This window comes from Microtus oregoni, unplaced genomic scaffold, assembly GCF_018167655.1.
Source record: "Microtus oregoni isolate MIOR12 unplaced genomic scaffold, Mior012 000072F_ref0000427, whole genome shotgun sequence".
NCBI classification, from domain to species: Eukaryota; Metazoa; Chordata; class Mammalia; order Rodentia; family Cricetidae; genus Microtus; species Microtus oregoni.
Window position 1 is genome coordinate 90,376 of NW_024543979.1, and position 16,797 is coordinate 107,172.

Here is a 16,797-nt window from a genome sequence, read left to right on the forward strand (position 1 = left end):
ATGTTAAAATAAGAAATCATTATGTTAAAATAACACAAATTTAGAAAAATATTATGAAGAATCTGTCTTTAAACTTGTACAGATATAAGCATGTAAATGCATACTGTATAGACATGTATATGACATGGAAACAGAAAGATGGCTATTAAAGAGGTTGTGAGGGGAGAGAGAGAGGAGGGAGATCTAATGGAGAGGGCAGAGAGAGAGGAGAGCAATTCACTGAGGGAGGGAATAGAGAGATCTATGGGAAGGGGGAAAGGAAGGAGGGAGGAGGGAAAGATCTAATGTGGAGGGAAGGCAGAGAGGAGAGAGATCTAATGTGGAAGGGAGGGAGAGATGAGAGAGCGGGATCTAATCGGGAGGAAAAGATCTAATGAAGAGGGCTGGGAGACAGAGGAATCAGTCACTGGCACTCTGTGTCAAGAAGAGAGAAGCAGGACTATTTAGGAGGGAGAGGGGGTCCAGCAAGAAGACAAGATGGTGCAGGAGAGACAGCACTTTGGCGGCTAATAATCACAAAATATAATTACACATGTGTATGAAAACGTACATAAGGAAACCTATTTCATTGCATCTGAACCCAAAATAATAATTTTTAAAATAACTTCATTAAACAGAACTTAGTAGGAACAGAATCATGCAGTCGTAACAGTTCATCTTCTTACTCTAAAGCAACACAGATGCTCAGGAGATATCAGCTGATGGAGAAGGAACCAGAAGCCTGCATGGAGGAGACTTTTGAGCAGAGAGCTGACGGCAGAAGGAAAACCAGGCAAGATGCTGTCCTGGGAAGAGTGTCTCAAGCCTAGGCAATGGGAAGAGCTCCCGCTAGGTGATGGGATCTGAGATATGAATGATCACAGGGAAGAACCACAAGAAAGGAGATGAGGATGGAGACGAAACAGGTTTAGACCTCATACGACCTTGTATTTCACCCTGGAGGATAATAAACCATCATCAGAATATGGACAATGGTATTAGCAATGCAAACGAACTCTGCTCTGATGATAACCACCGTTACGTGGTTACTAGGCCATAAGAAGTCAGAGTCTGGGCAACTGCTGTGGGAATCCAACAGAAGATGAGGGTGTCTTGACCCGATGAGAGTTGTGGATGTGGTGGGCAGTGGTCTGTTTCCAGAAAGAGTTGAAGATGCAGTCTTCAGGACAGGTGATGAGAGACCAAACAAGGATAACTTTGTGATTTGGCAGAGCAATTTAGATTATTTATTAAGATGAAAAATTCTCAGACCTGAGAGCTGTCATTAGTCTATGTCATTAGGTTAGTCTGTGGGTATTGTCTTGACTGTTTATTAATGTGGGAGGGCTGTGCCAACTGTGGGCAGTACCATCCCTAGGCAAGTGGTCCTGGGATTATTAAGAGAGTTTGCTGGGAAGTAAGCCAGTAAGTAGCACTGCTCCATGGCCTCTGCGTCAGTTCCTGCCTCCAGGTTCCTGTCCTGAGTTTCTGCCTTGGTTCCCCTCAAGGATGGAGTGTAACCTATAAGCCAAGTACACCCTTTCCTTCCCAAGTTGCTTTTGGTCATGGTGTTCTATTACAGATATAGAAAGCAGTATCGGCTGAGCAGGATGCTCAGGTTATTGCGGACCATTTCTGTGGGTTGGAGCCAAGGGGGAAGACAGAAGAGAGAAAAGGGCACTGGGATGTAAGTCTTGTTTCTCTGGAGCCACAGGCCTCTGGGAGGGAAAGGTTCATTTCTTTACTAAAGGAACTTGATTTTAACTCTTAATTCTGATCTCTGTCTTTGAATCTTGCTATGGTGTCCCTAAAGCTAGTTGTTACACTTCACTGAGTCTTTTATAATTTTATCTCCCCATGTGTAACAATAAAACAGGTTTAGGACATTGACAGTGTTGTCTGAAAGAATAATGAGAAAATTAAAGAACTCTTTGCATGTGCTGGACTCTCTAAATACGGGCATTCTGTGAGGAGAGGTATTTTGATGGCAGACCTGTACTCTTTGTTATAAAACTTGCTGGCAGATCTAATGTCACACTTATTCCACTCTATAGCTGGCGATCACAACAGGATTGGATTCATCTCTGTGACTGATTGTGTAGGAATACCCTAGTAGAGCGCCCAGCCCGTTGTCATGGCAACATGATCTCTTTGTCATCTATTGAGTTTACTCTTGAAAACTACAGAACCAAATTTCAAAAAATAGAAAAACAGTAGGCTGAGGTGACAGCTCAGTCAGAAATTTGTTTGTCCTGTTAGCAAGGGATCCTTAGAACCCATGTTTAAGACAGGCACGGTGCCCACAACCGTAATCCTAGTGCGAGGGAGGTGGAGAATAAAAATCTCTGGGTATTTCTTGCAAGCTGAGGAGCTCCAGTCCAGTTGACAGACTTTTTTTCAAAAGCAATATAATAAGGGTGGTGCCTAAGGAATGACAGCCGAGGTTTCCTCTGGCCTGTATAAGCATGCACACACCATCACCGCCACCACCGCCACCACCATCACCACCATCACCACCACCACAAATCCCATGACATTTAAAGCAAGGTTCCGGTTTTGTGTCAGGACACATTCACAGCTATCTGCAGTCACGTCAGGTTTGTCAACTGCATGTAGTCATGCTGGGAGGAGAGAAAACATCTCCTAGTCTGGAACTTTTGAGGATGTTAAAGGAGCATCAGAGCACAAGGGAAGCGTGCAGCTTCCCAGCCAAAGGGATGGGATTTCCTTGACGGTGAGACCACCACTGTCTTCCCCTGCGGTTAATCTAGCTGTGCTGACCATCATCTAGCCTCCTTAGACCATGCTAAAGAGACCAAAGAAGTCCCAGAGCCCCTGCCCACTAGCATAGTCCCCAGGAGCCTCCCTGGGGTCTGTTAGGACTGTCCCTGCCCCATTCTGGAGTCCTGAGTCAGAAAGGCTTAACCTTCCCCTTTGTGTTTGTTCCCTTCTGTCTCATTCAGGTGCTGCAGAGCCAAAGCATACCTCAGCTTATTCTCTGGGCTTCCTAACTCTTTCTCTGAAGCTCCCATTCCAGACAAATGGCTGCTGGTCCTCCACGTGAATCACACCCATGCCTAACTCAAACATCACAACTCTTTCTCCCTCTTAGGCGCTCATCTATGAATCCATAACAAACTTTTCTCTAAAACTTACCTTCTCTGGTCTGCGGATTTTGGACTTTGAATTCATGAGACAAGAACCTGAAAGTCACGAGCTTGGGCGGCCAGAGTTTCCAGGACCCTAGCTCCTGAGAATGGTGTTGTTTTCAAAGGCACCCCATACCCCATGGAAATGGGGGAGGCTGAGAACTCCCTGGGTCGTTCTGGTCCCAGATCCTCTTTGCCCTTCACAATGGCCTTGTTAGTTTTTGCATAAGTAGAGAGCAGCAGCTGATACCTGTTTTCTAGAACTCACGGGGTCAGTTCAGTAAGCTAGCACAGCTGGAAACAGGCCTCTGCGTTACCTAGGCTACTCACTCACCCAATACCTAATTTAATAGCAAATAGTTCCTGAGTTCCCCTGAGAACTGGTTTCTTGGCTTGATTGTTTTCTCATTAGGTCTGAAACTACTTTGACTATTTCAGATGCTCAGATATCCTGAATCTGACACCTCTTCCCAAGCCCTCTTCCTCGCTCACCCAAATCTCTCTGCTCTGCTATTTCCACATCCATCTGGGGGACCGGGTTTGTCTTTCTCCACCTTCACCTATTCTCTGTTACTGAGTCCTAGCTAGGTTACAATTCACGGGGTACTTCCCCACAAGGAAAGGTCTTTATCCTCCAGGGATGGTGTGTCCCCTTTCCGATGTCCTTAGATAATAGGACTTTGTCTAGCATACAGGACATTTTCAATAGCCCATCTCCAACTGGACAGCCTTCAAAGGAAACCACCTCGTGTCCCCGCAAGGGTGATAACAAATTCAGGACAGGACGGGGATCATCACTTCTCTAGATCTTGGTAAGCCAAAGAAAGTCTTTCTGTAAATGACTAGGCACTTTAGGATGTCCACCTATACATCTAGATTAGCAAGCACCGTTCTAACAGCGGCTGTGACAAAGACGCACACATGACAACAGAGTCATTTGCGGAGTCCTTGGGCTTTCCCAGTCTAGCAGCTTGAAGTTATTATATTGGGTCTTGTATAAGCCAATTTTCAATTGCTGGGCTGGGTAATGACCACTCTTTTCTATGAAGAGTCTTATCTTGTTTCATGGCATGCAGCTAGAGGGGTGAAGGGAGATTCTGCCAGGCCTTTGTCTGCTACCCCAGTCACAGCAATTAGCCTCTCTCCCTTTCCCTCTATAAACACACTTAAACAAACACAAAGGGGTCAAGCAGAGGAGAAGGTAGCAGTATACAAACAGGAAGCTGCATCTACTTGCTAATTTTCCTTTGAATTGGGCAAGCCCAGAAAGTGGGTCTAATACTAAAAACCTTTAGGCCCTCAACAGTCCATTCTGCTTCCCTTAGTCCAGATCCATGACTCACAAAGAAGATCCTGAGGTTCAGAGAGAGGGAACTTCACCAGAGACCCAGAAACCTGGCTGGAGGGGGGTCACTAATTAGTCCCCAGTCCTGCTCTGGTGCTTTCCTAGGAAGTGTTCCACACTTATCCCATGTCCCTAAGTCATTTCAATCACTTTGCTGGGTTTTTATATTACTGTTAAGGGCAGACTTAAAGTCATCTACTAATAACTACAGGGAAGGATTAACAATTTAACCATTTATGGGCTGGAGAGTTGGCTCAGCAGTTAAGAGCACTGGCTGTTCTTCCAGAGGACCCAGGTTCATTTCCCAGCACCCACGTGGCAGCTCACAACTGTCTGTAACTCCAGTTGCAGGGGATCTGATACCTTCACACCAATGCACATAAAATAAAGTTAAATAAAATTAGAAAAAAAACCAATTTAACAATGTGAAAAAAATACACACTAACTTGGACTTTCTTTGCTGGTCTCTGTAGAGGCACGATAGTTATATCAGAGTCGCTTTGATTTATTTAATTTCCCAAGTGCAGATATGTTAATTATTTATCTAAAGAATATGAAATCTGCGACTTCTGGATGATAACCAGGCTACTAATCGTCTTGCTCATGAGTATGTTTACCAAGCACACGTTATCTCCTCATCACCAGCCATCTGCACTTACGAGTCCTAATCACCTGAGAAGAAACAAAACACGATGCCTGTCCTCCAACCACGTCGTCTCAGGTGAATTGACAACGCATTCTGCTAAACTCACTTTCCCACAGTGATTCATCAGGAGACAAATGATTTCACACTTTCATTTCCCCAAGCAGCGGGGTGGGAAGGGAAAGAAAGCAAAGCCTGGCTTAGGTAGACGGCAAGTTGGGTGTCTCATGAGGGGCACATCTTTTACAGCTCCCTCAGGATCCCCAGACTTTTCTCTACCAGTGCTGAGGGGGACAGCTCACACAGGTGGGCAGCTCACACAGGTGACGAGACCCTAAGACTGATGACACGCTGGCATGGAGAGAGGACAGAGGCTCGCTGAGTGCAGGAATGAGGCCTGCAATGGCTACTAGTACTGAAAGGGAATTAGCTGCCTGGGGATTTCTTCAGTGAATTAAGTGAATGAGAGGGAGGGAGGGAGGGAGGGAGGGAGGGAGGGAGGGAAGGAAGGAGGGAGGGAGGGGTAAATAATCCTCTGAAAGGCCTTGGGTCTTAAGTACAGAATTGGAGTGTTGTTCTAGTTCACATCGAGGCAGTCTGCAACTTTGAGTTTCTAAACCACACGGCTTGGAGACAGAAGTCTTCAGTCCCAAAATCCTTGTCAGCATTGAGTAGTCAAGTGACCTTGACTACATGAAGCAGAGAATGGAGGCAATTCTCAATCATCTAATCACACACACATACACGAAACAAACAAAACAAAACAAGCTTTGCCTTTCAACTTTCTGCAAGGCAGATAAAGTCCATGGCCTCCCCGCTTCATATCTTTGAGTTTTACAGTTAGTCGGTAGTCACTGACCGCATTCTTATTCAGGAACTCCTCTGAACCCTCAGCTATAGCAGAAAACTGCCCTAAACTGCTTTATTCTCGGCCTGGCAGTCTCCTACCCTTAGACTAGAGAGGCGAGTGTTGTTTTGTATTGAGAATCACGGGTGAAACAAAAACCACCCGTGAATGGTGGTGGCCACTCACAGTCTTCAGCTCCATATCTAGCTGAGCAGCTGACCGTGTACGGATGGAGTCCTCACACAGGCGCAGGGCAGCAGCAGAAATGTGCCCAAAGAGAAAGGGTGCTAGCAGAGGGGTAGACTTGGAAGTAGCCGAGATTCCAAGACAAAGGCGACAACAGGTTTGATTGCAGTATCTTTGTTAGACATGGGCCACCCCCTGGCGCACTGAGCTGGGTCCTCAAAAGCAAGGGGTTATTTCAAGTAGGGATACACTCTCCTGTTATCTACCCCCATCCATCTTCGGTCAGACCCCAGCCAGGCCCCAGCTCAAAGCCCTGTAGGTTTGGAATGTGTGGCGGGCATGCCTCAACACAACTACTGAGGCCGCCTGGTGCTGTTCACGCTTGCCTGTGTGTGGGCTTCCAGCCAGCCGTACAGGTCATACATGTGCCTACTGAACTCCTGTGAAGGCCACACACACACACACACGTGGCACAAAAGGGAGAAATACTCAGTAGAGTCCACGAAAGTTTCCACATGGTTTAAACCTCTGGCTCACTCGGATAGTAAAACAGAACGGGAAACCTTCTCTTTAAACTGCCTTAGAATCAGTAGTCATAAGACCGCACTAGAAAAAAAGTAAGATCAGTGGCCATATTTAGGTATCTCATGTCACAAGGGTAGCGGTTTTGAAAACTTGAGCGAAAAGAACTACTTAGATCAAGTATACTTTCCATACAGGGACAGAGTGTAAACACGTGGCTTTGGAGTCATCTGGTCTCTGCCCCAACTATCACACTGTGATTGCAGCAGGAAACAACCACAAGAGACACACGTAAGTGGCTAACATGACCATGGTCCCTTAGAGCTTTATTTACGGACACGGAAATTTAAAATTCCCATCGTTTCCATACGGCATAAAATGTAATTCCTTTTTTGAGTTTTTCAACCTGTTACCTGAATAGGCCATCGAGAACAAGTAACTGGCTAGAGGGGACGACCCCTGACCATAGACAGATGGAATATAAACATTGCTACTGTCAGCTACAGTTACGGCGGCCAGGGGAAGACAGTGCTAAGCGAATGGGACAGTATTGAAGAGGTATAGTCATCACATTTTAACGTTTTCTGTAAGATGTTTTAGCATCCTAAGAACCTGGCTGGCTGGTGAGAGGCAAGTCCTCCCAAAGCTAGAAAGGCCTGCAGAGAGTGAAGGTGCAGGGGACTCCTTTCATACACACCCCGACTAATTCCTAGTCTGTTCCACTGGCCCTCTCCATCGCCTGACTCCCATGTGGCATTTCTCCTGTCCTAATCATTTCAGGGCACCCAAGGACCACCCAAGGCCCCAGGAATTCGAGATTAATGTTTGCCTTGCCATGCCTTTCCCAAAGAAGCCTTCCTATAAGGCAGGGCCTCTGTTTCTCTGCCTCCTGCACCTACTGATTCCCCTCCGGTCCTCATGGCTATGTTCTGTCCACTTCTCTGAGAAATGTAAGATCTCTTTCAACAGTGCTGGCTCTCCTGTGTAATTCTCAGTCACTTCCACCAATGGAAATCTAAGACCAGGATGCGTGGAGTCTAAAATGGATCCAGGACCCCAGCATCACAGAGGCCCCACGCCAGTCTTGCAGGTTGAAAATCTTCAGGGAAACAAGATTCCCCAAGCTATCTGCAAGGGTACAAAAGCCTGGAATACCCTGATGAGTTAAAGCCTGGGCTCTGGATTAAAAGGCCTAGTTTAACCCTGTGCCTCTCATTAGCTCTGCGGCCTTCGACAACTTATCAGAATATTCACATTTCCTGTTGTGCACCTAAGGGTGGGAATGACGGTGGCAGAATCTGTGCTTAAACACCTTAGAAGTGTCTGAAACATGCTTGCTAGGGTTTCTTTTCAGAGCACAAATACCCATCCATGCCCATAGTCCTAAGACCCTCCTTCGGGAGTGCACAAATTCTGAACCTCTAGCTATAAGCCCACCCAGCCACAGTTCTGTCCAAAACGCAAAGAAAGACGCCACACCTCTTGACCACAGAGTGTAAAATGTATTGACGTTGTCAAGGGACGACTTGGTTCAGGCCTGTTGAGACAATGCATGCACAAGGCGTGCTGGTTCTTAAAACAGCATCAGAGAGGTCAATGAACACGCCTGGCGTTGGAACTTGGATTGTGCGTTTTTATTAGCCGGGCTCACTACTCTAAAGTTTCTCCTAGAGCATGTCTGAGGGCTGCTTTCAGAGCAACTACAGGCCTATTAGACGTTAACAAGGTGAACTGGTTCACAGTGAGACTGACCACTGCGCTACCAGCAACCTGGTTCTCATTAGCTTTGTTCACCGGGGGAGGAGGCCACTTTTCCAATTTCCTCCTCATTTACACATGTAATCACCAACAGGCTCCAGAAAATAATGAACAATAAGTTAGTTAAAAACAAATATGGTTATGTCATAGATTTTTTTTTTCCCCAAGACCCTTAATGTCAGACCATTTACATTTACGGGGGTGGGTGGGGCGTTATGGGAAACTAAGTAACAATAAAAACAAAAACTACTGAAAAATACATTTATAGAACACAGGGGTCAGTTGTAAACAGCTCAGAGGGGCGAAGAAGACACCGTCCGTCCTTCCAGCAGGATGGGCAGTCCAACGGGCCAAACTCTGCTTGGTTTTTCTGTTTCCCTAGTGGCTATTTTCCCACCACAGTGTTGCGCTTCATTATTATATTCAATAACTTATACGGGCAAGGAGGAGTGTGCTAACCAGCAGCCAACTCAAAACCTCCGGGGAAGAGGGAGAAGAGACGTTGACCACACCGCACACACTATGGGAACAAGGTTCCCGGGCAGCAGACATCCACCCAGTCTTCATCCTCACCAGGACACTGCTGGCTCAAGCAGAGGTCTGGGATCCAAACTGAGGTGTGTGTGGGGGGGGTTCTCCTCCCTCCTCTCCCTTTTTCATTTAAATTAACAAAGAAACATGGACTTCCATAGAGCCAGCACTTGGCTGGGTAAGTTCCATTAGCAGCAAATGTTCAAGCCAAAAAAAAAAAAAAAAAAAAAAAAAACAACCACACACACACAAAAGAAAACTCCATCCAGGTGCAGAGCTGTGATTCACGTGGAAATTCCAGGAGATGAATCATGGGCAGAGCCGGGACTTTTAGAGGATTCTTTCTCAAGTGTCTTCAATGAGCATTTTGGTCTCCACGCTCTGAGTGCGTCTGTTGGCTGTAGGAAATGAGTTCTCCATCTGCTCTGCAGTTGGGCTTGCTTGCAGGGTCTGCACTGATTGTTCCTAGTACTAGATGCCAGAAAACAAAGGCCAGGCCCTCCAGGGTCTGTTTGATGCAGCAGCAGCAACAACAACAGCAACAGCAGGTCCCATATGTTAAACTCTGCCCAGCAGGCTGGACCTGTAAGGCAGAAGGCAGAGGATACTTGTATTTGCTCAGATCGCCTTGGTTAATGCTCATCTCTCCTATATTTTCAATGTCTTTTCACATAGTGAAACGATGGGTGGAAATCAAGATCTGGAGTCTTAGTAGTCCTGCAGGAAAACTGCTACACCCTTAAACAGTTATTAATGGAGACAGCCAAAGCACTGCTGTTGTTTGGTTGAGTGGTTTGATATTAAAACAAAAGGTGAACACCATTAATGATAACACGTGCCTGATAGCCAGGCTTATGCCTTAGGCTTCAGTTGCTGTGATAAAACACAAGGATCGGAAGCATCCTGGGAAGAAAGGGTTTATTTGGCTGACACCTTCCACATCACAGGCCATCGTCAAAGGAAGTCAGGGCAAGCACCTAGAGGTCAGACTTTGAACCAGAGGCAACAGAGAAGTAAGTGTTGCTTACAGGCTGACTCCTGATGGCTTGCACTCAGGACCGCCAGTCCATGGCTGGCTCCGCCCACAATGGGCTGGTCTTCTCCTGTCAGTCATCAATTAAGAGACCGCCTAACAGGCCAAGCAGGTGGGGGCATTTTCTCAATTAAGTTTCCTCTTCCAAAATTATTCTAGTTTGTGTCAAACTGACATAAAACTTGCCAACGCAGTTTACTTAGAAGGATAAAGGCAACTTCCACCGTGTTTTCTGTGATCACTGAAGGGAAACAGCAGGTGATAAGGTAGGTGTCTGCCCTCAGCTGGGGGCTCAAGTCTGCACTGGGGTTCTGAATGTAGGAACAGCAGGAAAAGCATCTATGGACAGCAGCTCACTGCTTCAAAGCTAACGGGTACATGAGGTTTCAGGCAGGAACTGCCATTCTAAAGAGTTTACTGACATTTTTATCCTTTCTGTGGTTGCTAGGCCTTGGCCAGCACCTGCAATGTCCCAGCGTCATTCTGGTGATGCGGATGGGCATTATAACCCAGGCTGGCTGCAAAATCACTGTGTAGGCCAGGCTAGCCTCAAACTCGCAATTCTATTACCCCAGCCTCCCAAGAGCTAAGATTCTAGGCGTATGTCAACACGCCTGGCGTGCAATCCTCAAAATCATTTGGATCAGATACACATTATTGCTGAACATTTCTGAATTTATACAACTGTAAAGAGATCCCCACATCCATGCCTGAATTCAGCTAGCACACGGTTCTCACACCGCACATTTTCGGTTTCACCCACTGAAGTCTTTGGTTACGTCAAATTTTTTGGTTACCATATACTGTGTGTAGAGTCTACAGAGCCATGGGAAAAGCATGCAATCCATTCTTTCCTGTCAAGCCTTCTATTTGCAACCTAGCAAATGATTGCCACAGAACAGAGTAAAATAAAAGAATTATGGGTAGGTTTTGGGTTTTTAAAATATATCTGCATTTCACATGTACTTCAGATACTGAGTTTCAAAACTGATCTGTCTACTTCTTCAAATTCACAAACACACACATAGGAGCTGGTATCTGGCTGGTAACCGACTGTTAAATGATACCCTACCTTCAACTGACCTTAATTTTAACCAGCATTTTTGTTGTTGCTTCGCCCAAATAGAGTTTTAAGATTAGAACTAGTCAACAATAAAGTCTGGACTTACAAAGATAGAAAAATGGTATTTTAAAATTTGTTTATTTTAGTATACCATGGGGTAATCTCAGTTTCACATTCTATTACATAATAGGGGAAAAACTGAAGTCACGGTATTAGCTGCCAGTGCAAGAAAAGAAAAAGAAAACCAATAAAACCGAGTGATGGCCATGAGAATCCCAGGCCAGAGAGATTCTCTGAACTGAAGCTAAGACTCTGCCAACATGATGAGGTAGGCAGGGCCCGCCCACAAGGTACATACATGGCTTTCCTGCGGGGACATTGACGCTGCCTTCAGACTAGTACAAGAAGCACTGAGACTCACCTTAAAGACTTCCATCTGTCCTTCTCTATGTTATTTTCAGGTCCTTCACTCTCGTAGGATGCCAGGTAGAGAGCTACAATCAACCAAAGGAAAGAAGAGTACGGTGTGAGTGAAGCCTTCTGATACCTGACCCCACGGCTAGGAAGACCTGCTTGCCTTAAGCCTGACTTCCAGAACACCCTTCAGATACGCTGGAAAAACACAAAACGAACAGCACTTCTCATTGACCAGCTCAGCAAAACCTGCTTCTGATTGGCCACTTCAACAAAACCCCTGCTTCTGATTGGCCATCTTGACAAAACCCCACGGCTCTAAACTGAAAAAGTACTTCATCACCCAAGAATTTATGAGGCAAAAAACTTTGAAAATGCAAGCCATACAGTGCTGTTGAAGTACTCAGGTTTATTTTATTCCTTACAAAGGAAAGGGTCATGGCTCTTTCCTGGAGCCTCAGAACTTTAATAAAGGCCACGTGCATGTTGTTTAAATCAGAAAGAGCAACATCTCAAAACTGTATTGATCTTACTTATAGAAATGAAAACAATCAAGTTCCCGCCTCCACCCCAAAACAGGCAACAGGAATTCAAAATGGCGGTTGGGCAGACACCATCAACACACCATGAGGGTACAACAGTCCAGCAGAATAAGTTCTCAGGTCTTCTGCAGAAGACTCGACTGGTGAATCTTCCTATGCAGAAGCAATCCTTTTTTTCCTGCCCCCACTGTCCAATGCTTTCACAGTCAAGGCTTCCCATAGCTTTCTGAAATATTCCTTAATAGCTTTCTACTTAAGCTCATCACTGCAGAACAGGCATTAGGAAGGATGCTTAAATGCATTGTGTTTGGCTGATTAAAAATATTTTAGGGGTAAATTGCAAGAAAGAAAAGGGTGGATCAGCTCAGAGGCCTGGTTTCGGACGTGAGAGCCAACCAAGTAGAGACATTTATAGACAGGATCTGGGGGTGTTCAGGGCAGGAACGCCCTAAAGGCCTCACCGTCTTCACTGAACACTGGCACTGAGAGCAGGTACTGTAGGACCTTCCGGTCATGCTCAAACGGACACTCCACCTGCTTCCACGTCATGAACTCACTCACTTGTTTGGCCAGTTCCCAAAATTTCTGAAAGAGAATTAAAAAATTGTAGGGCAATTGTTAAGAATGAATGGGCTTGCAAGACACAACTCAGTTTGCAATGTACCCAGTTTTGGAACTCAGGGATCAACTCTTCTTCGCTTAAATTAACATTATATTTGCTAAGTAGGGAGGGTGAGATCTAGTCACGTTCCCTCAGGTGACAGCACTGATGGGTGACATGGTTACAAGCTACTTGGTGGTGTTCATTTCTCACAGGCAGTAGGGGAATAGCAAGCTTGTTCCAAGCTGTGGCTCTGCCTTGCTACTGACTGGGACACTTAGAAACAAACCATTCCCACTCCTATCCTCTGGCATTAATTTTAGTATTTTTAGGTTTTTGAGACACGCTCTCACTATGTAATACTGGAAGGCCTGAAATTCACTATGAAGATCAAATTGGCCTCAGACTTGTGGTGGTAATCCTCCTGCTTCTGCCTCATAAATGTTGAGATTGTGAGCCTGTACCACCATCCTCCCTGATCCCTCCTCTAGATAGTCGTACCCTACTTCATTACACTCACCTCAAAGTTGACATGGCCGTTAGGAAGACGGTTGGCACAGCCCTCGTTGAGGAAATAAATATCTTTGATTAGGAGACTGAAGAATGGTATCACAATCTAGAAAGAAACAGATTCAGGGTTGCCTCGGTAAATAAGATATTTAACCTCTTGTTACAGACAGAAGCGATTAAGGAACAATGTGGATTTGGATTATGTGGAAGTCCACAATGAATAAGTGTACGCTGCACTTCCGCAAGACAAAACTTGCTACCTTACACGGCATAGCCCAAGATGCAAGTGTCATCAAGACCCAAGCACAGTAGGGACTAGCACTATTGATAAGTGGATGGATACTTTTTGTACAGTTTTTCTGATTTTCTTCAATGTTTAACTTGATAAAATTGAAAGGTTCTGACCAAAATGAAAGTATATAAAAGGATGCTATTCATTTAGTGACCCCTAATTCTAGCAAAGCCCTAAAGGCACATGGCCTATCTCTTGGTTGTGCTCCAAAACGCCCCATCACCACTTAGACATCTACAGTTTAGTTGACGTTTTCTTTCTCCTTGTTTTTAGTTGTTGTTTTATGTTTTATCCTTGAAGCCTTTGCTCAAGATAATGTGACAGCTGAAGGTTTTAAGCAACAGTTGCTACATTTCCTGTTGAAGGAACCTGGCCGTGTCAGAGAACATGTACGTGCCTGCTGTCTAAGAAAAACCCCTTGGGAGGACCTGGCACCGTCTGCGGCAAGACAGATGCTCCTCAAGAAAGGGAGGGAGAGAAATGTAGGAAATAAAATTAAAGACTGTCCAGAGGACAGTATGCGTCTCTGATGATACCTTCTTGGCCCTGATTCCTTGTTCTGAGGAGGTGGTACTCAGCCTAAAGGAGCAACCTTTAAAGGGACCCTAAGTCTGACCTCGTCCATCACAAACAGAGATCAAAGTGCAGATAGAGTAACTTTTATTTTTTTCCCCTCAAAGGCAACATATTTGAATCAAAAAGTTCTGCAATGTAAATAATGCATCAAACAGATTATTTGGGAAATTCTGAAAACCCCAAGATCAGGTCTTTGAAGTCTCCTAAGCTCATGACTCATGGTATGAAAACGACGTTTTGGCTCACACACAAACAGTAACAATCCACTTCTAAAGAGAAACTCCGACCGTTTCCCCCTGAAGTCATTTTCAAAAGGGTAAAACACCTTTCAAATTTTCGTTTCATTGATCTCTGAGGATAATCAAATTTATCCTCAACTTTACTAGTACCCTTGACTACATAGTATTTGTTCTTGTCTGTGGAGCCCCTAAAGCAGAATTAGCAGGGAATGTGTGTACTTCCTTCCCCTCTGACATTATGGGCACAGGGCTGGAACTAAGAGCAAGACAGATCTGAACTCCACCTCTTCCAAGGAAGCCTTAGGCTGGGAGGTGCTGGGCTATGGACTCCAACCGGCAGTACCTAAAACACTGGCTCTACAACTGGCTAGTAATAAAAGCCAGGGGCTGGCAAAATGCACGGTTTTTGTTTGTAGGTTTTGTTCTGTTTTAAATGTATGTGTTGTTATTTCTGGTATGGCCTAGGAGACATACGCCTTACATTTTTAAGTCGCTGGGGGAGGGCCTCAAAAGAATAATGGCTTCAGGGTGCATGAAAAATCATGTGAAATGTCAATGACAGTGACCACAGGATTTCTCTGGAGGATGACCATGCTCATTCATCTAGACACCGGCTTTCCGCTACTATCCAAGTAGAGTTTACTCTTAGAAGGCAATAAACACCCATCATCCAGGGATAGCTTCAGGGAAACGGAGACAATGAAAATCAAGGGGTAGTAGTTGACAGGGCAGCAGCTTTGAAGAAAGAAGTTCCTGGGCTACCCCAGTTCCTGGGGCTGGACTGTGAGCCTCAGGTACTGTCTTTGATTGGTACTTAGACTCAGTTCTTGTCACAGCCTATAAACTGCAGGAGGCAGAAGGGTTCCTTCTGTGAATTTTGACTTCAGTCAGTGTCCCTACACGATGCCCTACTACCAACAGAGTTATTCTTCCAGGAACTAGGCAACACAGCCAGCCTCCCTTGGGGCACTTGACTGCTGTGTCTCATGCCCATGAGAAGGAGGGAATCTCAAACTTCATTTCCTTCTTCACTCATGGAAGTCCCCACCAGCTCTGCACAACCAACTGAACAGTGAAGAGGAGAAGAAAATAATAACTCAGGATTGTTATGAGATAAATATAGAGAACAAGTCTTGTTTCTATTAGGTCTTGCCAATATTATTACTGGGCAAACTTCTCAAGATAGATAGATATAAGATAGATAGATAGATAGATAGATAGATAGATAGATAGATAGATAGATAGATAGACAGACAGATAGATATGGTAGGGTCATATATTCGTGACTGGCCTGAAGACTTACTATATAGCCAAGGGTAACCTCGAACTCCTCTAACTCTCCTGAGTGCTGGGATTTCAGGCATGGACCACCTTGTGTGGTTTTGTGTGGTGTTGGGGACTGAACTCTACTGTTTTTGTGCATCCTAGATGAAGACTCTACCAACTGAGCTACACTGTCAATTTCCCCTTAAATAATATTCTGAATCCTGGGACTGGAGGGCTGGCTTAGCAGTAAAGAGCACCGGCTGCTTTTCTAGAGGTCCTGAGTTCAATACCCAGCAACCACATGGTGGCTCACAACCACCTGTAGTGGGACCTGATGCCCTTTTCTAAAGTGCAGGCACGCATACAGACAGAGCACTCATGGACAAACACGTAGAATACATATATCCATTCTGAATTCATTTGGGGCTGGTAATCTCAGCTACTAGGGCGGCTAGGCTGGATGATTACAGGCTGAAGACTGTCTGGAATTCCTTCTCAAAAACAAAACAGTGAAATGATGGCTGGACATACAGTATAGTTGAATAGCAGAGTGCTCCCTGGTAGGGGTAAAACCCTGGGTTCACTCCCTAGCACCGTAAAAGCAAAACATTGGTAATTCAGAGTCAGCCTTTGTACTTGAAGGTATTATCAGTTCCATGTCTAGAAGGAGATGCAAATGAGGAGGGCCAAGTCTACAGAAACAAACAGAATAGCAAAAAGATGGAAAACCACATAATCACATGAGGCATGGTTAAAAACCCAGAGCAACAAGCACTTGCAGGGAGGGAGACTACTCAGAGAGCACCTCAGCACTCCTGTGTGGAAGAACGATTTGATTGGCTTCATAATAAGCACCTGGAACGTGCCTCCCCCACACACAAACTGGAGATTTGAAAAAGATCAAAGACCATGACTTAAGATATGCTGCCCAGGAGACTGTAAAAGGGGACGTTGCTTTGGAATAAAGAAAGGAACCCTTCTGCTCAAGATAAGAAAAATAACCTCAATGTTTAATGAAGGCTAGATTTAGCTGGACATGTTCTTATTTCTTATTTTTCTATCAGCTTGCTTGACTTTTTTTATCAGCTACCAGGTAAAATTTACAAATGTATGCAGAACTGGCTTTTAAAAGCAAGCAGGAAGAATTTACTAAGTGGCATAAACTGTAAATAACTAGGTTTGTTTTCTTTTCTGGGAACAACTGTTAGGGTTGCACAAGGGACCACTCTTGGTGGCTGATGATGGAGCAGCAGTCCTCGGACAGACTCCACAGCCTCCTCCCACCGCTCCCTGAGGGCCAT

The 16,797-nt window shown here is 45.1% G+C and overlaps 1 protein-coding gene across 4 annotated transcripts in view; it reads right to left on the bottom strand.

The window, feature by feature from the left end:
- Nucleotides 1-8,153: 8,153 nt before the first annotated feature.
- LOC121440960 (ras-GEF domain-containing family member 1B) overlaps nucleotides 8,154-16,797 on the bottom strand; it is a 336,592-nt gene continuing 327,948 nt past the window's right edge. For all 4 annotated transcript variants that reach the window (XM_041642050.1, XM_041642049.1, XM_041642047.1 and 1 more), the window contains 4 exons: nucleotides 13,134-13,229; nucleotides 12,474-12,597; nucleotides 11,478-11,550; nucleotides 8,154-9,543 (listed from right to left, as the gene is read on the bottom strand). In XM_041642050.1, the coding sequence (XP_041497984.1) occupies nucleotides 9,519-9,543; nucleotides 11,478-11,550; nucleotides 12,474-12,597; nucleotides 13,134-13,229 (318 nt within the window). In that variant the 3' untranslated portion in view covers nucleotides 8,154-9,518. The remainder of the gene's footprint in view (nucleotides 9,544-11,477; nucleotides 11,551-12,473; nucleotides 12,598-13,133; nucleotides 13,230-16,797) is intronic.